The sequence below is a fragment of the Haematobia irritans genome, chromosome 3 (assembly GCF_050003625.1).
Source record: "Haematobia irritans isolate KBUSLIRL chromosome 3, ASM5000362v1, whole genome shotgun sequence".
Classification (NCBI taxonomy): Eukaryota; Metazoa; Arthropoda; class Insecta; order Diptera; family Muscidae; genus Haematobia; species Haematobia irritans.
The window spans coordinates 13,710,099-13,734,569 of record NC_134399.1 but is presented as its reverse complement, the minus strand read 5'-3'; the positions used below and the strand labels follow the sequence as shown (position 1 = coordinate 13,734,569).

The following is a 24,471-nucleotide window of genomic DNA, read 5'->3' as shown; positions in this document are numbered from 1 at the left end:
CATCCGAAACGAATGCTTTCGTTCGATTGGGATGTCCAAAACAACTGAATTTGAGAAAATCATTTTTTTTAGGCATTTCATTCGAACGAAAGCGTTCCTTTCGGATATGAGAAATTGGCCGTAAAGCTAATTTCGAGAAAAAGAGAATGTTTCAAAAAATCCACGGGGTAGCCCACTTTGGATCATTCCCTTTACAGATTTGACTTCCGGAATCCTTTGGAAGAGCAAATTTCAAGCGATCACCAGATTCCGAAGCCTCTTGCAGCAGTAAATTCCATCCGTTCCAGTTGAAATTTGGAACGTGATGAAGTAGTTGATACCTAACAACCACGCATGAGGACCAGATTTGAGAGATTCGATTGATATTTAGTTCGTGATATTATTGGACGTCCTCTAAAAGCCATGCAAAAATCGGTCCATATCGCATATCTGTATATATTCCATATAAACCGACCCACTACATTGACTTCTGGAGACACTTGTTTGAAATTCGGTGAGTGATGTTAATATAAGTCTTCTAATACCATACCAAAAATGGTCCACATCGGTCCAAATATATATAGCTTTCATATAAACCGATACCCAAATTTGACTGCCGGAGTCTCTTGGAGGAGTAAATTTCATCCTATCCGGTTAAAATTCGGTAAGTGTTATTAGAGGGCATCCTCTAACAATCATGTTTAAATTAGTCCATATCGGTCCATAATTATATATAGCCCCCATATAAATAGATTCCCAAATTTGAGTAAATTTCATCAGATCTGCCTGAAATTTGGTATCTAATGTTAGCATATACTCTCTAACAATCATGCGAAAATTCATTAATATTGGTCCATAATTATATATAGCCTTCATATAAACCGATCTCCAGTTTTGACTTCCGGAGCTTCTTGGAGGAGTAAATTTCATCGGATCCGGATTAAATTACGGCACGTAATATTAGTGGAAGTCCTCGAACAACTTTGGTTTACATCGGTCCTCCATATAAACCGATCCGCAGATTTGACTTTCGCAGCCTCATGGAGAAGCAAATTTCATTCGATCCTATTGAAATTTGGTACTTGGTATCAGTAAATGCTTTTTAATAATCACGTAAAAATAGGACCCTACAGGATAATAATTATATCCAGCCCCCATATAAATAAAATAATCTCAAAGAAAATTTAATAAATATAAAATGGATTTTATTTGAACATTTAGCTGTAATGAAAAGATGAGAAAATGATTTTTCTTTTTCTTCATTAAATCATTGTATTAAGCAACATTTTGTCGTGGAGTGTACAATATTTACATCTAGACAAAAAAAAAAAATAAACACATTGACTGCGATTAACTTTTGTTTTTAACTTCACTCACATAATGTGATCTTAATACAGACTTAGAAGATGGCTTCTTTTGACTTTCACTATTGTTTATAAATACTGTTAATTATGAACTAAATTTCTATGAACAATTTTTGGCTATCTTAGGGATTGCATTGTTGTTTTGTTTTCATTTATTCGGAGGAATGGTGCTGACAACTTGTCCCCAAACTAATGTGCCCAAACCGAAGAAAACGCACCACAACCATTGGTCCAATGTAAGAGCTTTTGTCGAAAATGCCAAAGAGCCATATTGGACAATAACAATCTGTAAAATTTAGGAACAAATTATTAATCCATATAGAATGATGGAAAACTAAACAATATCAATTGATGTAAAATTAAAATTTTGTTTTAAGGTTGTCGAAATTGTTACCCAAATGGTACCAAATTCATAAATTAGTAAAAGTTATCCACCAATGTTATTGGCTAACTATTCTTCGTTATATCTTAACGTATGGTATCTAAATCAATTTAATACCACTTGTGTATGTATGAATATATAAAGCAAAATTATTAACGAATTGATAGCACATTTGAAATTAGACAATATTTGAGGTTACTGGGATAATTACCTGAGAGACAAAGGTGAAAACCCAAATTGTGTAGAAAATGGGATTTGTAAAGAGTCCTTCGAATACATTGCGCTGGCCATGGATTTTACGGGCATTAATTTCATTGAATAAGGTCATCATAACGAAAGCATTGAAAATAATAGTAAAATGTTGTCCTGGGCCTGATCCCAAAGGTTGATCCTGTCCCGATTCAATATCCAAATATTTGGGACCTGTTGGAAAATTTTAGTTGAGTTATCGTTCATTATATATAGATCTCAGAATGGTTCACTCACCCAAGAACAATAAAGCGAACGTTATGAATAACATATAAACCGATTGTCCTAAAATATTTTTCAACATTGTCCGTGAAATCAAAGGTTTTGTACGACCATAAGGTTTGCGCAACAACAGGTCTGGTGTAGGTAATTCTGTAGCCAATGCCAAGGAAGCTAAGGTATCCATAATCAAATTAACCCATAACATTTGTACAGCCTTTAGAATGAAAGATGAAAAACAGAAATATTTTTTTTTTAATTTAAAATATCCGCAACGAAACGCAGCTTGTTTTCACGGATGAAAGCTATCTTGTAATTTAATTGTACTCACCTTCAAAGGCGAATCTTGTACAGCACAGGCACCAACAAATGCCACAATTACAGCCACAACATTGACAGTAAGTTGGAATTGCAAGAATTTCGCTATAGAATCGTATACATTTCTTCCCCACATAACAGCCTTGACAATACTACTAAAGTTATCATCGGTTAGAATAATGTCGGAAGCTTCTTTAGCGACATCCGTGCCAGCAATACCCATAGCAAATCCAACATCAGCTTTCTTAAGAGCAGGACCATCATTTGTACCATCACCAGTAACAGCTACCACTTCGCGATTTTCACTAACAGTACTGTCGATAATACCTAAAATATAAAAAAATATGTTAATCAAGTAGACAATATTACCATTCATAAAATCCCCAAAAATAAGTTTCTTTTGGCTCTAGGATGCATAGCTTGGGAGATTTTCATATAAAAAGTTCAACATTTTCGGGATTTGGGTGAAGGTTAGGTTAGGTTATGTGGCAACCCGATGTATCAGGCTCACTTAGACTATTCAATCCATTGTGATACCACAGTGGTGAACTTCTCTCTTATCACTGAGTGCTGCCCGATTCCATGTTAAGCTCAATGACAAGGGACAAGGGACCGAGTCCGAACGGCGTTCCACATTCCAGTGAAACCACTTAGAGAAGCTTTGAAACCCTCAGAAATGTCACCAGCATTACTGAGGTGGGATAATCCACCGCTGAAAAACTTTTTGGTGTTCGGTCGTAGCAGGTATCGAACCCACGACCTTGTGTATGCAAGGCGGGCGTACTAACCATTGCACCACGGTGGGATTTGGGTGAAATTTTGGATCTTCTAGGAGCGAACACCAATTAGGCGTGTTCTAGGAAGCATAGTTTAAGAAATATGAGTTTGAGTAACAATTTACCACAGCGGAAAAAATTTCTTACAGTCATACTATACGTCTCTATCAATTTCGTCTCACTCTTCAATGTGCTACTCGCCAAGAAAGGTTGTGGTTAGATTAGCTATAGTTACAGCACGTTATTTCGGGCTCACTTAGACTTTCAGTCCATTGTGATTACGGTTGCCGCTCGAGCCAAAAATAATCTACTAAAAATTTACTAAAAACTACCAAACAAAAAAATCTTATTTAGTCAAAATTTCATTTCTATAGAAAATTTTGTTTTTATAGAAAAATTTATTAAAATTTTATTTCTATAGAAAATTTTGTCAAAATTTTATTTCTATAGAAAATTTTATTTCTATAGAAAATTTTGTCAAAATTTTATTGCTATGTATATAACATTCATCAAAATTTAATTACTACAGAAAATTTTGTAGAAAATTTTCTTAAAAATTTATTTCTACAGAAAATTTCATCAAATTTTTATATCTATAGAAAATTTAGTCAAATTTTAATGTCTGTAGAAAATTTTGTCAAAATTCTATTTCTATAGAAAATATGTCCAAAATATTGTCAACATTTTATTTCTATAGAAAACTAGCGTAACCCGGTCCGCTTCGCTGCGCCTTCCGAAGCGTATTTGGAGGAACATTTTGCGTTAACTTAGTCAACTATATCCTTCGTGCTGAAAGCAAATTCGAAAAGATTTGAATTCTTTTAAACAAATCGGACTACTTGATTTTTCGTTTATAGGTACAAATACGGCGGGAGAGGGTGTACCCCTTCCTCCAAATTTTTAAATAATGTTCTGTATTCAAGTAGTTGGACAATCTTCTATATTTCTTGTGAATTTTAAGTGTGGTTTGTCAAGGAAAGGTATCCTTCTCCTCAACATATCTGAAAATTAAGCACTATATTATAATAACATACAAAGAATTACTATTTCCCATCCAATAAATCGGAAAAAGCAAAAATAGTAAAAAATTTTACCACATTAACATTTGCTAAAATGTTGGAAAATGATGCACCCTCTACGTTGGCTGCCAATTTCATGTAAATTTAAGTTCTTTACAAAAAAAGTCTGGCAGAAGCCTGTGCAAAAATCATAAAAATAAGTACCGAGTTCCCATTTACGGACAACCCTCTACTTTCAATTTAAGAAAAAAACGGACTTTTGTCCTCTCCTCACTTTCGCTCCACTCCGACCTGATATCGGACTATGACGTACCCCTATATTAATTTCACAACTACTCAATGGTCCCTATAAATTCTATCGAAGTAAATCGACAAAGTTTATTCAAATTTTCCCCTTCCCCAACCAGATATCGAAAAATCATATACTAATTTAAAAATCATGTATAAATTTAATCACCTCCTTCCACGTTCCCTGTAAATTTCAAGTAGATCGGAGATGTTTAAATTTTGCTCTATTGTTTTAAAGGGACGTCACTTTCCCCGATACAATATCGGCAAACACCGTAGTGAATAGCACCCCTAACCTTCCCTGAAAATTCTTGAAACTTTCCTTCAAGTGGGGGGCAAGGAAGGTTGTCTCTTCGTTCATAACCTTCCCCCACTGCCTATGTAAATTTCAAGAAAAACTTAAGAATTGTTGTTGTTTTTTTGCAGTTTTAGAGGAGGACCTCCTCCCCGACTAAATATCGAAAAGTGATGTAGCGTATCTTTTGTAAACGTCCCAGAAAATGTCAAGCAAATTATAAGCCTAAAAGGGCGGCCTCTCTTCCGTCCAAATATCACAAAACGAGGTATCAACGATTAATATCGTAACCTCTCCCCAGTCCTCTGTAAATTTCAAGTAACTCGGTAAAAGTTTAATTGTTTCTCTGTATGTACTTAAGAGAAGCGGATGTCTCCCTATACCCTTTTATTTTTATTAAAAAAATCAAGAACCTGATATAAATTTTTTCCGTAAAATTTCAGTCGGGGGAGTTTAGTTTTTTACTGTAGTTTAAAAAAGTCGGGCAAAGGGGAGGTCCCCCTCCGCGACCAAATATCGAAAAATAATGCAGCGGATCTTTGTCTAGATGCCAACCCCAACCTTCAATGAAAATTTCAAGCAAATCGCATAATTTTGTTCCAAGTTTCAAAAAGTAGGGCAAGGGGGAGGTCCCCCTCCCCATCCACATATGAAATCATCAGGTACCCCATATTAATTCCATAACCTCACCACATGTTCTCTGTAAATCTCAGATAATTTAGAGAATTTTAGTTTTTTCACTGTACTTTAAAAAAGTCGAACAAAGGGGAGGCCACCCTACGCCGCCAAATATCGAAATAAACAGTAGCGGATCTTTGTCTAGATGCCAACCCCAATCTTCAATGAAAATTTCAAGCAAATCGGTCAACTTTGGTCCAATTTTCAAAAAGTCCGACAAAGGGGATGTCCCCCTCCGCGACCAGGTGTCAAAAAATAAGGTACCCTATTTTCACCACATGAACGCCCCCTACGATCTCTGAAAGTTTCAAGTAAATCGGTTCAGCCGTTTCGGAGCCAACTCGGAACATACAAACAAACAAACAAACAAATAAACAAACATAGATTGAATTTTATATATATAGATTTTATATCTATAGGAAATTTTGTCAAAACTATATTTCTATAAAAAATTTTATTTCTATAGAAAATTCCATAAAAATTTAATTTGTATAGAAAATTTTGTCAAAAATTTTGTTAAATTTATTTCTATTGTCCAAAATATTGTCAAAATTTTATTTCTATAGAAAATTCCATCAAAACTTTAGTTATATAGAAAGTTTTGTCAAATTTTTATTTCTACAGAAAATTTCTATAGAAAATTTCGTTAAAATGTTATTTCTATAAAAAAATTTGTCAACATTTTATTTCTATAGAAAATTTTATCAAAAATTTATTTCTATAGAAAAATTTGTCAAATTTTTATTTCTATAGACAATTTTGTCTAAATTTTATTTCTATAGAAAATTTTGTCAAAATTTTATTTCTATAAAAAATTTTGCCAAATTTTATTTCTATAGACAATTTTGTCAAAAAAATATTTCTATAGAAAATTTTGTCAAAATTTTATTGCTATAGAAAATTCGTCAAAATTTTATTTCTATAGAAAATTTTTTCAAAATTTTATTGCTATATAAAATTTTGTTAAAATTTTATTGCTATATAAAATTCATTAAAATTTAATTGCTATAGAAATTTTTGTTAAAATTTTGTAGAAAATTTTCTTAAAATTTTATTTCTACAGAAAATTTCATCAAATTTTTATATCTATAGAAAATTTTGTCAAAATTTTATTTCTATAGAAAATTTAGTCAAATTTTAATGTCTATAGAAAATTTTGTCAAAATTTTATTTCTATAGAAAATTTAGTCAAATTTTAATGTCTATAGAAAATTTTGTAAAATTTTATACCTATAGAAAATTTTGTCAAAATTTTATTTCTATAGAAAATTTTGTCAAAATTTTATTTCTATAGAAAATTTTGTCAAAATTTTATTTCTATAGAAAATTTTATTAAAATTGTATTTCTGTAAAAAGTTTTTTTTTTTAATTTTATTTCAATAGAAAATTTTGTCAAATTTTTATATCTATAGAAAAATTTGTCAAAATTTTATTTCTCCAGAAAATTTCATCAAAGTTTTATTTCTATAGAAAACTTTCTCAAAATTTTATTTCTATAAAAAATTTTGTCAAAATTTTATTGCTATAGAAAATTTTGTAAAAATGTTATTTCTATAGAAACTTTTGTCAACATTTTATTTCTATAGAAATAAAATGTTGACAATTCACGGTTGCCAACTGTGGCAACCGTGAATTAGCTCCTTTTCATATAAAAATTTCGAGTTTTTCAGGATTTGGTTTAAAAGTTCTTACAGTCATACTATACTTCTCTGTCAATTTCCTATTCCCGGTGACAGCCCGTTATTTTAGTTCATTGTGATACCACAGTGGTGAACTTCTCTTGTATCACAGAGTGCTGCGCAATTCAATTTTTAGCTTAATGACATGGGTTCTCCTTTTATAGCCGAAAAACTATTTGCCGTTTGGTCGAAACTGGGATTGAACCCAGGATCCTTTGCTCCCAAATTTAATCTTCCCATATAGCTATAAAAATTTTGAAAATATTCTTATTGTTCCATACCAACCTTTAACCAAAATATATTTGTCAGTCGGCGATGAACGAGCCAATACACGCAATTTAGGCCATACTTTGTCCACCAAATGTTGTTGAACCTAGAAATGGAATGATTGAAACTTGCTTTAATTCGACTTGTGGTACTCCTATAACTTACATTGCCATTGCTATCACGAATACGACTATTGAAATCTTTGCCTTCCAAAATCAAGAAATCATCATTGGGCTTCAAAATACCACACTTGGTGGCTATGGAACGAGCTGTATTAATATTATCGCCAGTGACCATGCGTACAGTAATACCAGCACGTTGACATTTACGTATAGCCTCAGGTACTTCAGGACGAACAGGATCTTCAATACCCACAATACATAAACAAGTGAGATTCGACATAATGTTCTCTTCGTCATCCCAATTGGGTTCACCATCCATAAGTACTTCGTTGGATGCTGCATTCGATTTAACAAAGTCGCGGTAAGCTACACAAATAGTACGCAGTCCATCACAGGCCATGGGTTCAATAACTTCCCGAATTAATCGCTCCTGCATGTCTACTGTAAATTCTTCCAGGACACCATTATTACCGAAAATGTACGAACACCTATATAAAAACAGTTGAGATTAAGTTGTAAAGGACACAAGAGACAATCTTACTTCTTTAACATAATTTCGGAGGCACCTTTACTGAAGAGCCGATAACCTCCGTTGGGGCGAGGGATTACGGTTCCCATACTTTTACGAACTGAGTTGAAGGTGTACACACGAGTAAATTTATCTTCGGTAATATTGTCACGAATCTTTTGATATGAAACTCCCAAGGAGTGGGTAAAACCTAAAAGAGCACACTCGGTCTTGTTACCCACTTGTGTTGGCAATTCATCGGGTTTGGCGGCGGGCTAAAATTTTGAATGTGTAAAAATTTACAACAACTTCCTGAAAAAAACACACAATACATACCAAAATTTGTGAGGTATAGGCTGAATTTACTGAAATGCCTTCGACTATCAAATCAGCAACATGCTGAGGTAGATCCTTGTATTTTGGCAAAACTTTGCAGAGCTTTTCACATATGTAGGATTGTACTACTGTCATGCGATTAGTTGTTAAAGTACCAGTCTTATCAGAACAAATAGCAGTGGCATTTCCCATTGTCTCACAAGCATCCAAATGACGTACCAAATTATTGTCCTTCATCATTTTCTGTATGGAAAATTAAGCAAAAATATCTTGGTGAGTCTACGTAATTGTGTAAATCCAAAACCCCATCATCAATATGTATTACTATCAACGATTGTTACAAACTAATACGATTTTAGTCGTTTAGTTCAAAATTGTCACGATATTGGTTACAATTTCCCTGCAGTCGAAATTTGTTTGAATGATCTCAATCATTAGTTCTCCATTAGAACGCGAAACATTTGCCAGAGATATTTTATGTCCTCGAAAAGCCAGATTTGCCTTTGATAGATCAAAAGCTTCGAGGACCTTGCTCGTCCAACTCAACCCCACGGTTGGGTTGAACCCTTCATTGCCGCACGCAATTTTTATGAAATCCCACCTGGTAGCTGTGCAATCGCTTCAAACCATAATGCTGGGGAGGAGTAAGACCTTGGCTACTGGTAAGAGAACCACCTTACCCATATCCCATGCATTGGGTATAATGAGATATTCCAAGGACTAATTGAGGATTCTGGTGAGGTACTCAATTCCCTAGTGTTCTCAGATTTTTCAGTATCAGCATGACGATTCCTTTGGGACCCACCGCCTTGAATGATTTGGTGCTATTGATGATACGTGTAACTTCGCCTGGGGTATATAGTGGCGTGTCTTCGGTTCGGAGACCACTTGTCGCTCTATCAATGTCAGATTAGCCATTATCGGTAAAGAAATCTAGTACATCTTTTTGGATCAATCTCATCACTTCTATGTGGCTTCGACAGTGCTCCTACGGTGGTCCACAACAAGCATCCCCTGCTTTTTCTGGAAAGTTGGTTCTTACCTGGGCAATTTGACCAGTGTACCTGTGCCTATGTTATATTGCTAGAATTCCGATTTTGTGCGGAATTGTGACGAGGCGTCGGTTCGGAAACTACGAATGCGACGAATGGATCTCCTTGTCGCTCTGTCAATCTCTGGTTTGCTGTTATTGGTAAACAAATCTAGCACATATTTTTGGATCAGTAACAGTAACCTCATTAAAGATTATTGCAATCTCATTATCAATCCTTCGTTTCGAGAGTGCTACTACGGTGGTCTACAATTTCCATGCGAACCCCTGCTTCTTCTGGGAAGTTGGTTCCTACCTGCTTAATTTGACCAGACTACCTGAGTCTAGGTTACGTTGCTAGAATTTCGCTTTTGTGGGGAATTGTAACGTGCTTCCGGTTCGGAAACCACAAATGAGACGAATGGATCGCTCTATCAATGTCAGGTTTGCTGTTATCAGTAAACAAATCCAGCACATCTTTTTGGATGAGAAACAGTAACATCATTAAAGATCATTACAATCTCACTCCTTCGGGGTTTTAAGAGTGCTCCTATGGTGGTCCACTTATATGCGACCCCGCTGCTTCTTCTGGGAGGTTGGTTTTTACCAGGACACTTTGACCAGACCACCTCCGCTTTTGTGCATTGCCTCTCTTATGAATCTCTATATTCAGTTCCCTGATTCTAAGCACGACGAAGCTCATTAGGTTAGGTTAGGTATAGTGGCAGCCCGATATTTCAGGCTCACTTAGACTAGGCAGTCCATTGTGATACCACAGTGGTGAACTACTCTCTTATCACTGAGTGCTGCCCGATTGCTGATTGATTCAATGACAAGGGACCTCCTTTTTATAGCCGAGTACAAACGGCATTCCAAATTGCAGTGAAACCACTTAGAAAAGCTTTAAACACTCAGAAATGTCACCAGCTTTACTGAGGTGGGATAATCCACCGCTGAAAAACTGATAGATGTTTGTTCGAAACGGGTTTTGAACCCACGGCCCTGTGTATGCAAGGCGGGCATGCTAACCTTTGCACCACGGTGTCTCCACGCGAAGCTCATTACTCCCTTCTGCGAGCCTCCTGCTTCTTCTGAGACTAGTGAGTATTAACAAAGGGCTGCTTTGATTATGAAACCATGGAACTTTCGCTGGGCAACATGAACTTGGGAACGGGTGGTTGCACACTGATGCGGCGATCGATGTATTCTACGATTTCGCGCCAATTGCGTTTCTTGTAATAGATAAACATACGGCGTTCATTGGTTTTGAAATCAGAACGTCGGTCAATGGAGAACATGATGGGGGAAGTAGTATGAGCCGCGATTGATAAACACCCGGCGTTCATTGGTTAAGAAATCGAAAGGTCAGTCAATGGAGAGATCGGACGAACAGCCGCCAATACTCAAAATTATTGTGGGATATTCCTCGATCATAGTGGAAGCAACAATTTTCTCGGTCATAGTCATACCCTTCTGATTGTTACCTAAGAGAGAATGCCGAAGTAATTATAGAATCAATCGTTGCCCGAACAATAACCTGAGACAGAACTCCCAAACGGAGGAATATATTTCTGCAGTCCCAGACTGCATTGATGTAAACTACAACTGGTGTTCTGCTTAGTCTTCTGCATCGCCACGACCTTTATTCCTCTCCGATTCATAAACTCTACTATTGTACAAATCTTCCCCCGGATCCTATAGCAGTCAAATTGAAAGAAGGAAGTCCTATGCGGAACTAGAAAAAATATTCGCCGCCAGACGCTGCTGCAGATGTGAAAGTTAATGTACGGGAGACGTTCTTGAAATCGCGTACGTTGACCACTCGCTGCTTCTGTCGTTGGCATTTGCATCCAGTCGCGAAGTCAGTGCGATTATACTCCTGCAGCCATGTTTCCAGGGGGTGATCACGTGGCAGGAATAGTACATCACCCTTTTTATCTATTATTTCCAATCGACTATCTTACCTTTCTATGGCATGGTTAGCAATCGCTGACAACATATTGATGGAGTTTCTATGAGTATAGACTATTACTTCTTACCTTAACGGAATAGGCCAATGACAATGTTACAGCCAAAGGTAGACCCTCAGGTACAGCAACAACCAATACTGTGACACCAATAATCAAATGATTAACAAAATGATTTGCATATGTATTCTTCCAGGGCTTTCCTTCGACGACAAATGTCTGAACACAGAATTGAATGATTAATATAATCACAGTAATGGCAGCTATTGAAGATCCAGCATAACCAATTTGTATGGCCAATTTTGTTAACTTGGCTTGCAATACGGATTTTTCTTTTCCACCTTCGGCAGCAGGTTCAGATTGAGAATTTTGTACATGATTAGATTCGGATTTAATACCATTCTTTTGACCGTTTTCTACAAGGAGTATAGAAATTGCGACATATATTTTAGACTAATTTTAAGATTTATATAAAGAAATAAAAGCGAGAAATTATATAGACAGAGAAGAGCCAATGTTGAAGTTACTTCGAACGATTGAAACTATTCACAGATAATTTGAACAAAGAGAGAAGGAGAAAGAGAGCAAATAGCACTTCTACTCACCATTTTTAACCTTCTTCTTCTTTTCCGTATCATGTTCATCGCTGGTGGCGCCCAACAAAGTAAAGATAATACCAGCCTGAGAATTAACACCAACGGCGGTGATAACAATCTTACCACTACCTTCCATGACATGAGTACCGGACAATACCATAGGATCAGTATCGATGCCTTTCTTAACATGATCAGATTCTCCAGTTAATGAGGATTCATCAATCTAAGGATAAAACACAAGTTATTGGTGAAATTTTTTTGTAATCTATGACAAGCTGGATGTAAATTTACCTTTAAATCATTACTCTGAATAATGATACCATCTGCAGGTAAAAGATCACCATACTTGATTTGGGCAATATCACCCACAACTAAATCACCTACACCTATTTGACAAACTTCTCCTTTACGAATAACCGAAAATTTATGTTCACCCTCAATACGATTCTGTAGGCCGCGAAATTGTCTTTCCTTTGAGTAATCATTGAATGCGGTGACCAGAACTACAACGGCCACAGAAATCAATATAGCCAAACCTTCAATCCATCCATGGTGACTTTCTTCTTCCTCCAAAACGGCTAAAATCAAAGAAGGTGATAATTTCATATAAAGTTATTCTCTATTCAAGATATTATGAAGACTTACGCGCATCTTCATCCTCAGGAGCATAGAATGATAATGCAAGTGATACTATGGCAGCTACTTCTAAAATAATCAGTGTCACATCTTGCAATGCTTCCCAGATTAGTGTTAAGAATGATTTGGGCGGTTTTGGTGGTATAACATTTGAGCCGAATGTTTCTCTTCTATGATCAATGTCACTTTTTGATCCATTTAAACCATCATTTGGAGATGTGTATAATTTTTTACATATCTCGGTAATGCCACCCATTTGATCTATTTTAGTGACACCTTCCCGACCTCGATTCTCCATGAGATCACGCAGCTGGCGAAGGGAGATCCCATATTGGGCCGGTCGTCCATTGATGCTGGCCATTTGTCAAATCTAATATGGAAGAAAATATGAAAGTGTATTATTAACATGCATGTAATTTCATAAGCCAACACACAGAAAAAAATATCACCAAAATATTTCCAATTAAAAAGTTAATTGAAGTTGAAATTTTTTTCAATTAATAAATTAATTGGTACAATTAACTTTTTAATCAAGATAGAAACATTAAGTTAATTAAGTCAATGATTGAACATTTTAAAATTTTTAATTAACAAGTTAATTGATACAATTAACTTTTAATCAAATTCGGAAGACTAAGTCAGTTTATGATGAACATTTTTTTTTTTAATTTTAATTAAAATTTTTTTTCAAACAATCAATTGTTAATCCAAATAAAAATTCTAAGCCAATTCAGAAAGTAATTGAAAATAGTTACCTTTTTTTAATTAATAAATAAATTGAGTTTTGCAATCAACATCAATTAAATTTTTAATTGAATCAATAAAAAAATTAATTGAAATTTGGCAATGAAATCAATTAATTTTATAATCAAAAATTTTTTCTATGCCCAATTAAAACTGTGATTGATACTATCATTTTCGTGATTGAAGACATTTCAATTAAAAAATTAATTGGATCAATTAATTTCGTGATTGAATCAGAAAATTTTTTTTTGTGTGCACTGAAGATAACATTTTTAAACAATTTAACACCACTAAGCCATCCCCTTTCGTTTAGGTAATGCTGGTGACATTTCGGAGTGTTTCAAAGCTTCTTTACACACAAAAATTTTTTTTCTGATTCAATCACCAAATTAATTGATCCAATTAATTTTTTTAATTGATATGTCTTCAATCACGAAAATGATAGTATCAATCACAGTTTTAATTGGGCATAGAAAAAATTCTTGATTAAAAAATTAATTGATTTTTTCAGCAAATTTCAATTAATTTTTTAATTGATTCAATTAAAAATTTAATTGATGTTGATTGCAAAACTCAATTAATTTATTAATTAAAAAAGGTAAATGTTTTTAATTACTCTCTGAATTGGCTTAGAGTTTTTATTTGGGTTAACTGATTGTTTGAAATACATTTTTAATTAAAAATTTAAAAAAATCAGCACTTTTGTTAACTGAATTAGTCGTCCGAATTTGATTAAAAAGTTAATTGTATCAATTACTTTTTAATTAAAAATTTTACAATTTTCAATCATTGACTTAATTAACTTAATGTTTCTATCATGATTAAAAAGTTAATTGTATCAATTAATTTATTAATTGAAAAAATTTTCAACTTCAATTAACATTTTAATTGGAAATATTTTGGTGATATTTTGGTGATATTTTTTTCTGTGTACGTGGTTTCACCATAATGTGAAACGCCGTTCGGAGTCGGCTATAAAAAGAGGTTCTTGTCATTGAAATAAACATAGATTTTGTTGGGTTCCCAATTTAACTTCCTTTGTAGTCCAATTATAGGTTATTCCTAAGACTCGTACTGTTCTTCTGAAGAGCTGGTAAGGATCACGGTTACGACTCGTGCCAAAAAATAATCTACCAAAATTTTAAGAAACTTTTCCACAAATCTACCAAATTAAAAACAAAAATCCCAAATAAATATTTCTATAGAAAATTTTGTCAAAATTTTATTTTTATAGAAAATTTTGTCAAAATTTTATATCTACAGAAAATTTTGTCAAAATTTTATTTCTATGGAAAATTTTGTCACAATTTTATTTCTATAGATAATTTTGTTAAAATTTTATTTCTATAGAAAATTTTGTCAAAATTTTATTTCTGTAGAAAATTTTGTCAAAATTTTATTTCTGTAGAAAATTTTGTCAAAATTTTATTTCTATAGAAAATGTTGTCACAATTTTATTTTTATAGAAAATTTTGTTAAAATGTTATTTCTATAGAAAATTTTGTCAAAATTTTTTTTTATAGAAAATTTTGTCAAAATTTTATTTCTATAGAAAATTTTGCCAAAATTTTATTTCTATATAAAATTTTGTAAAAATTTTATTTCTATAGAAAATTTTGTAAAAATTGTATTTCTATAGAAAATTTTGTCAATATTTTATTTTTATAGAAAATTTTGTTAAAATGTTATTTCTATAGAAAATTTTATCAAAATGTTATTTCTATGGAAACTGTTGTCAAAATTTTATTTCTCTTAGTTGGAGAGGATCTCCAAGACCTATATTTTCTCTTTACTTTTATGGCAATCCGTATCCGTATCTACTTTCGTCAAGAAATGACCTCCCCAGGACTGGGCATTGCCGGCGGAAAGAAGTTAACCGTCCTCTGCGAAAGTAGGGCGCTAAGTTGTGGATCGTCGCAGGATCTTCAAAAGGCTTTATATAATACTATGGCTACAGTACGCATCCAATTCTACCTTGATGTTGGTTCTAAATTCTGCACAACTTTTCGGCTTACAATGAGAGAGTGCAACTTGTTAGATCACTTAGAATCTGTCATTAACCACCGGATTTATTTGTTTGAACATTTAATCTAAGCTGCATAGTTTTAATTATTTTTCATATTTCGACCAAAAAAAAAAATTAACACGTGCTTTTCAAACAAAATAATTTTAATCAATGACCCCCAAAAACCATCCCCCATTTTTATGCAAACATATTTTATGCGATTTGTTTATAATAAAATTTTACAGAAAATTAAAACACATTCGTATTTGTTGTTGTTGTGTTTTCCCGAGAAGGCACAGAATAGCATCTAGATAATTAAAGCAAATAACAAGTAGAAACCAACAAAATATCCATATAATTTAAAAATAGTTTCCTATCCAATACAGGCGATATTGATTTCGAGTACCAACTAAAGGAAGATATAAAATATACTCTCAATGTATATTTCCATTGTTTAATCACAACAATCGCAATATTTGAGAATAACATAATCAATGGGTTTCTTAACAATAATACACTCAGAAGAAAACTCTGCTTTTGAACAGATAGATAAACAGATAAGCCTTGATCAATATTAGAATATAGAATAGGGTCAGGGCCCAATGAAAACTATTGCGTTGGGATCATTAAAAAAAAAAACCTTTCCTGATCAAACTTATTATAGCATAAATAAATATTTAAATATTGTTTCTTTCCTATTTTTGGGGTTTTGTGCCATAGATAATTTTAATCATATTTTATCACATTTAAAGAAATCATTGCCACTGCAATGTCGTCAAAGAATTTACCAATATTTGCCATGCCATTATAAATTTCACCTGTTCAACTGATGCTTTTCAAATAAATACTTAGTAAATTTTGCCACTGATTTTCCGCTATTATAGTAGATATTTATACAATAATCTTATCATCATAGCACATGGCTAAAGTTGACTACTATGACAATTTGATCTGTATTGTAGATAGGATATGGTTTTCTTATCTCTGTTTGAATTTCAATGTTTTCCGAATACCAAGCATAATATGATGTTCAGACCAGATTGAGAATTTCATAGCATCCTTTCGAAATGGTTGAGATTTTTCTGGATGCTTTTTTGGATATTCTTACACAAACAAAAATTCTATTCGATTCAATCACGGAATTAATTTTAATTGAAATTTATTCAATTTTATTTCTATAGACAATTTATCGAAATTTTATTTCTATAGACAATTTGGTCACAATTTTATTTCTATAGAAAATGTTGTCGAAATTTTATTTCTATAAAAAATGTTGTCAAAATTTTATTTCTATAGAAAATTTTGTCGAAATTTTATTTCTATAGAAAATTTTGTTAGAATTTTATTTCTATAGAAAATTTTGTTAAAATTTTATTTCTATAGAAAATTTTGTCCAAATTTCAAACTTATTTATTTTATTTTTTTCCAATGAAATATTTGTCGAAGTTTTATTTCTATAGAAAAATTTGTCGAAGTTTTATTTCTATAGAAGATTTAGTCGAAATTTTATTTCTATAGAAAATTTTGTCGAAATTTTATTTCTATAGAAAATTTTGTCAAAATTTTATTTCTATAGAAAATTTTATCGAAATTTTATTTCTATAGAAAATTTTGTCGAAGTTTTATTTCTATAGAAAATTTTTTCGAAATCTTATTTTTATAGAAAATTTTGTCAAAATTTTATTTCTATAGAAAATTTTGTCAAAATTTTATTTCTATAGAAAATTTTGACAAAATTTTATTTCTATAAAAAATTTTGTGGAAATTTTATTTCTATAGAAAATTTTGTTAAAATTTTATTTGTATAGAAAATTTTGTTAATTTTTTTTCTATAGAAAATGTTGTCAAAATTTTATTTCTATAGAAAATTTTGTCCAAATTTCAAACTTATTTATTTTATTTTTTTCCAATAGAAAATTTTGTCGACGTTTTATTTCTATAGAAAATTTTATCGAAATTTTATTTCTATAGAAAATTTTGTCAAAATTTTACTTCTATAGAAAATTTTGTCGAAATTTTATTTCTATAGAAAATTTTGTCAAAATTTTATTTCTATAGAAAATTTTGTCAACATTTTATTTCTATAGAAAATTTTGTCAAAATTTTATTTCTATAGAAAATTTTGTCCAAATTTCAAACTTATTTATTTTATTTTTTTCCAATAGAAAATTTTGTCGACGTTTTATTTCTATAGAAATTTTTTTCGAAATTTTATTTTTATTGAAAATTTTCTATAGAAATAAAATTTTGACAACATTTTCTATAGAAAAAAATTTTATTTCTATAGAGATTTTTATAGAAATTTTATTTCTATAGAAAATTTTGTCAAAATTTTATTTCTATAGAAAATATTGTTAAAATTTTATTTCTATAGAAAATATTGTTACAATTTTATTTCTATAGAAAATTTATCTGAATGTGCAGTTTTTCTTTTTGTCAGGATATAAAGTATTACGAAATATTTTTTTGTAGCATTTGGACTCAATAAACGTTTTCTATTAAGCAAATAAAGTATAACCATGGAATAAATAGGAGCAAAGTTTTTTTTTTTTTTTTTAATTTTTGACGATTCACTGTGCTTCATTTTTATTATTGTAAATCTGTTTTTTATACTGAACCGATTTCGAAAAAATCCCCAAATTTATCATCTCAAAAATTTCGCCCCCATCCACGAAAAATATCCTCAAATTGGGGAAAATACGCAATACTGACAACACTATCGGTGAGCACTAGGTTAAGGTTAGGCGGCCCGATTAAGATTCAGGCTCACTTAGACTATTCAGTCCATTGTGATACCACATTAACTAAAAGTACCTATTACATATGGGCACTTTTAGTTTTAACCGCAGAACCTTCTCGATTATTTCCTTCTGTTGAACCAACCAGATTGTTCCAAAAACATTAGCAGACTGCTTAAGTTAACGTTTTCCAGGTCCGTCAGTAATCTAAAGCTAAAGGACACTCACACAAGACGTGTTTAATTGATTCCTTTTCCTCCGCATCATGACAGCTCATAGTCATAGTCATTATACTTCGCGCCAATAGTTTTTGCAAAATGGCCTATCAGGCAGCGACCCGTTATAGCATATATCAGGAGTGATATCTGACCTTCTCGAGAACACTAGCATATCTAGTGTGCGGTTTAATATTAAATGGGGATATATTTGCTTGGTGTCGTTACAACCCTTGCAATTCTCCCATCGAACATTTGTCATCATAACTGCTTTCTCACGTAGTATGAGCTTGTAGGTATCCAGGGGCATACCAACAGATTCTAGTTCCCCTGGAATATGTAAGGTAGTCCCTAGCCTCGCCAACTCATCCGCTTCGCAGTTCCCTGGTATGTTCCTATGGCCAGGAAACCATATTAGATGAATAATGTGCTGCTCAGCCATCTCATTGAGAGATTTGCGGCAGTCGATGGCTTTTTCTAGTTAAGGAACACAGAATCCAAGGATTTTATTGCAGGTTGACTGTCTGAGTATATATTAATGCCAACATTTTTTTGAACATTACTTCTCAGCCAATTCGCCACCTCTCTTATTGCTAATATTTCAGCCTGAAAAACACTACAGTGATTAGGTAATCTTTTCGCTATTCGAAGTTCCAGATCTTTAGAATATACTCCGAAACCCACTTGTCCATCCAATTTGGAGCCATCAGTGTAGAAATCTATATATCGTTTATTCCCCGGGGCCTGTGTGCACCACGCCTCACTGTTGGGAATTAGAGTTTCAAAGTTTTTGTCGAAAAGTGGTGTCGCCAACGTTAGGCACATATGACATTATTTTGAGGACCGAACTGTGACGGTAAATGCATTTTAATGGTTTATACTTTTCTAGCGGAAAAGGTCCATTGTAAAATAGGATTTTTTTGAAAATTTGGCTTTTTCGTATCGATATTTTTTGAACCACTTAACTTATCACAGATCCAATTATACACGATTATTCGTCATCTAAATACCTTTCACAACGATATAATCGGACATTTCTAACTCGAGATATAATTTGTTTAGTGAAAAAAGAGCGAAAAACTAATAATAATGGGATATATCAAAAACTGTTCCATAAAAAATGTTTAAACATTTTTTTTCGAATTCAGCAGAAATACATAAGAAAAGTCGACTCTCATCAAGTGTTCATTTTCAGTGTAAACTATTATTATTAATTGATCATTTATTTATTTTTCTTTATATATTTTTAATTAGAATTATTGTTTTTATTTAATTGTCATGTTAATTACGATAATTTATATTTTAATTAAAAATGCAAACATTTACAATCATCTCTGACATTATTTTTTATTTGTATTAAAAAACAAAATTGTGCCAGTTAATTCTTTTAATTGATAACGTTTTCAACTTTAATCAACTAATAGCTAATATTTTTATTTTTGTATAGTTTAACCATGTAAAGTGGCTATGATTAAATTTTAGCATGATAAAATGAGATATGAAGTTTCAATTTTACAAAAAAAAGAAGAAAAACTTAGTAATTCTGAAAACGTGAACAATCACAATAATAATTCCGGTAAAACTGGAGTATACAAAATTTTATATATTTAGGTTGAAAATGAGTTCATAATGTGAGGCATTTTGTTTGTCCATTACCGTTATACACAATTCAATACTTTTAGTGAACTATACCGTAATTAACAAAAAAAAAAAAAACAATCAAAATTTAACAATAAAAAAGTCCAGATTACTTCCTTTTTTAGCAAAAAATTGAATTTGTTCCGAAAATCAACTTATGATGGTAACCAATAATAAGAGCCTTTTTTCTTTGAGTGTTAAAGTAACTTTCAATAACAGCACTTTGCAGAAAAATCATGGTCAATATCCAAATGGCCTTATATAATGGCAAAATTTAGTTGGTGTTTATAAAATTCAAAATTAAGAAAATTATTATAGCATATAATAGCAAAAACTATGGTATTCAATAACGTCCCCGCCGCAACTATTTTGATATTCTGAGAGTTGCGAGTATCAAAGACGATCCACATCTCTATTAAGCGTTAATGATGCAAAAGAAGAGCATGTGTTTTTGTTGTTACTTGTAGAAATTCTGATAAATTTATGTAAACATTAAGAAATTTAAACACCAGATGTAATATAAACAATTCGAGGAAGAAACATTTTCAAAATAAATTACTAAATGCTACTTGCGCTCCATTCCATGTATGTACGCAAGTGCGAGATTTAATTGCATGTAAAAAATGTTTTTTTTTTTTTTTTTTTAAATCAGAATTTTTTTTTAATCAGAAATTTTGATAATTTTGGAAGCACACATTATAGTATTATTATACAAATATTTTATATTATGAACTAATTATTTTCATAATGCATTTATCCAGCAATTAATTCACTTTTTTTTAATTCACAATATGATGCTAACGGTTTGTATGGTGATGACAGCCAAGAGAAATGGAGAACGAGAAATTCTTCGTAATTTCCCTGTTAGCACTATTCCGCCGCGTGAGCTTTTAAATCGATACTGATTGTTCAATTCAAAATTTGGATTTTATTGATCTTACACACCTGAAAGCAATAGATTTTTTTTTTGATTTTAAGAATATGGTTGCCAGGTACTTGGCAATAATCGTGTTGCCAGACAAAATGGGATACGGAATTTGGTATATTTTATTTCATTTACTACGATAAATCCCAATTAGAAGAATATAGAAAACTGATCTTTAATTTATCAAATGAGACAAGGTGCATTCACAATACGATGACAATAAATCTGTAATAATAAGGTAGCTGAAAGAGTTGACTGAAATTTATTTACTGGAAGAGTTCTCCAAACGTCAAAATTACGTATGAGTCGAATAAAAAGATTAAAAATATTTCTGCAAATTTTATCATAAGACATTTCAACAGCAAATATAAAATTGCACAATCCTGTTTAGTTAGTAAAATGTTGGTATAATTCCCAATTTATGAGCGCTGCATTTGTTCGTTGTCAAATATTGAAATTTGATAAGAAATAATGATCCTTCTCCACCAACAATCGTTGGTGATGTATTAATCATTGATTCCAATGGTCCCCATCGATGCCCCCACCACGATTTCTTTAAATAAAATAAATCTTTAAGAGAGCTTAAGCATTTTAAAACTTCCCATATATATTTTTAATTGCATTTAAAAATAAAGTATTGTATAACAATTTCACTTTACTAGATTAAGTTTGCACTTGATTTTACAAGTTATTCACAATAAACTGCAATCTTGACTCCTAGCAGTGACATATGCCCTAATTCAACCTGGCAGAACACCAGTGCCACGATGTTCTGAAATGTCCATACAAAGGTTATATGTAATACGAAATAAAAACTTTTATGATTGAAAGAATCCATACATAATCGGTACCTATTACGGATCGTAGTCATAGAATTTTTGCAGAAACAAAACGACATTATTTCGTAGTATTCCAATTGGGAATCCATGTGATATACGTTTTATAGTTAATAGAAAGCTAAGAATCCAAGATGCAATAACGATTTGGTTGAACATTTTGGAATGGTTTTCCTGGGTCATCTAGTTTCCATCCGAAGAATTCTAAAGTTCTACCAGATATCGGACGCCGAATAACGGATGTCGAGTATCGCATGTAGAATGACAGATACAGATACGTACATAGTTTACTGTATATGTTTAAAGTTGTGGTTAAAGGGGGATTGGTGACGGCAACTGCTGGAGTGAGAGGGTAGTGGACACCAATTCTTGGGGTAGTGCGTGGACTGTATATTATTTTGATGACAAGACACTAGGAATATTGTGGAGGATCAGTGTATGAGAAATTATATGACCAAGTTGAGAAACCCCGAAATAGGGAAGATTAGAAAGTAAAAAATCGGTATTACAATTCTTAGGTATCGTAGATTTATTTTGGGTTATACACATAAATAGAAACGAGCTATGAAACTTACAGATAGAAAGTAATAATTCACAATAATACAATTCGATTAGTTTAGTTAAAAAATAAGACAAACAGCCTGTTTCTGTATGTCGAACGAGCTCTATCGATCGACTGAAATGGAGACAAACAGCTGAATTTATAACCAAAAATCAGCTGTTTCAATGCATTTCAGTCGATCGATAGAGCTCAGTCGACATACAGTAACAAGCTGTAAACTTCGGTTTAGACAACCTCACCTCGGCCTTTAACGGAGTGATGCAAATTTCCATGATTCGTTTCCTCAATTTTTTGAAGCATAGATGATAAACTTTCTTTTAATTAAATTTTCGTTATTCTACATAAATTTGACTTTAATATTGTGTAAATTGCATGTCCTAAAATTTAGGTTGCATAATCTTTAATATTAGTTCAGTATTTTGTTCAGGTACAAGATAAGTTAATCGAGTTAAGCGTCTACTTAAATTGGCTGGAACTACAGTAGTTTTTAAGGCTGAGATCATAGGCTGTCGCAAATCTCTCAGCATTATCATTTATTCCTCATTCGTGTACCTACCAACAGTGAACAGTCTATAAATAATGAAAGGATGTTTGTCATATTCACTTCTATACTTCTTTCAAAAGTTTGAGATGCCATACATCGTAGAATTCTTATATCATCCATGATTTTCTAAGAAATTTTGTAAAAATGAATTTAGTTTTTTTTACAACTTTCATAAATCAATGTTTGAATTTTAGTTCATGTTTGATCATTTATTTATTATCATAGATTTGAATATTGTTTTTTCTTCACAAAAAATTGCACATCATAACATATTCAATTATTATTATGTTTTTTTAATATGTTCCATATATTTTTATCCAAATATCACTCACTTATTTTAGCATATATGCCGTGAAATAAACGTTATTATGCTCGATATCCGTAATCGTTTAAATTCGACAAACAACTAAAATCCTTTCCTTCGTGGCCACTGATATTTGTATCAAAATTTTGGTGAACTTTTGTTGTTGGTTCTAGCGCTTAACACTGCATTGATTTTGCCAACTGGTAGATGATATCAGTCTCCAGTCTCACTCCAGCTACAATAGTAACATCATCGCCTTAATCTTTATTATCTGAGATTTTTTAAGTTAATTTTGCATGTGAGTGAATGGAATGGCGAAAAAGAACATAAGACTACGACGATCTTATCACTAAACATATTTGATTTGATTACGTTACCTCTGCAACGTTTTGTTCTAGTGTTTAAGATATCAATCTGCTCTTTTTCCATACACCGAAAGTCTCGTCACCACCACCTCTCCTCAATAGTAGTGAAGTTAATGCCTTATCTGAGAAATTTCGTCTTAGACCTTCCACGAAAGTAGCAAGACGGACGAATACATTTTTCGGTAGATTTGGATATTATTTGAATTGTGTTGATTTTTGCTACTTGGCCATCTGATAGGAGGAACTCTCAAGTTCATATCGTATATATAGGATGTATTCATATATACACAAATATTACATATCTCGCGTCAAGTATTTCATACTAAGTATTTAGTAACAAACTAATGAGTTGTGGACCAAATGTAAATTAGATCTGTTTTTGAAGCAGACTTGGTCTGAAATTAAAAGCAAATCAAATCTATCCAATGCAGGCTAAAAAATGTGCAACTATGACATCAGCTGTTTTTATAATAGGGCTGTTTTCTTTTTGCACTGGATGCAACATTTGTATGGGCTATCCAGAACATCGTTGCACTGGTGTTCTATCCAGAACATCTCATCAGTGCAATTCGCGCCGATGTTGCCAGATTGTATTTGGATAAAGTGACGCTTCTTCGATTTACAATAGCAATTTATTGTGACTATTTTACCGAAAAACATGAAATTCAAAGTGATACAGTGTCATAAATAATCGCAGCAGTAAATATTTATTACTAATTGAAGCATTTCATACATTAAAAATGCAAGATTTCACTTCTTTTCTGTGATTGTTTTTAAACAGCTGATGACAGTGTTGCATATTTTTGGAGATGTCCTGGATAAACGAGTAATCTGTTTTATTTTAGTCCTTAACGGCTTAGCATATCCAGTGCTAAAAGAAAACAGCC

At 32.3% G+C, this 24,471-nt stretch overlaps 1 protein-coding gene across 2 annotated transcripts; it reads right to left on the bottom strand.

Annotated features, from left to right (window-relative positions):
- Positions 1–1,162: 1,162 nt before the first annotated feature.
- Positions 1,163–23,551, bottom strand: LOC142229311 (plasma membrane calcium-transporting ATPase 3-like). Of its 2 annotated transcripts, none has more exons than XM_075299860.1 (13): positions 23,248–23,551; positions 12,718–13,078; positions 12,364–12,650; positions 12,082–12,295; positions 11,549–11,892; positions 8,480–8,722; positions 8,177–8,418; positions 7,679–8,123; positions 7,532–7,619; positions 2,525–2,838; positions 2,212–2,410; positions 1,937–2,148; positions 1,163–1,629 (listed from the first exon to the last, which is right to left on the bottom strand). In XM_075299860.1, exons 2-13 carry the CDS (start codon positions 13,067–13,069, stop codon positions 1,492–1,494), a joined length of 3,078 nt encoding a protein of 1,025 aa, XP_075155975.1. In that variant the 5' UTR covers positions 13,070–13,078; positions 23,248–23,551; the 3' UTR covers positions 1,163–1,491. The 2 variants fall into 2 exon arrangements, with proteins under 2 accessions (XP_075155975.1, XP_075155976.1); XM_075299861.1 differs by lacking the exon at positions 23,248–23,551 and adding an exon at positions 20,851–20,946.
- Between the last annotated feature and the right edge of the window lie 920 nt (positions 23,552–24,471).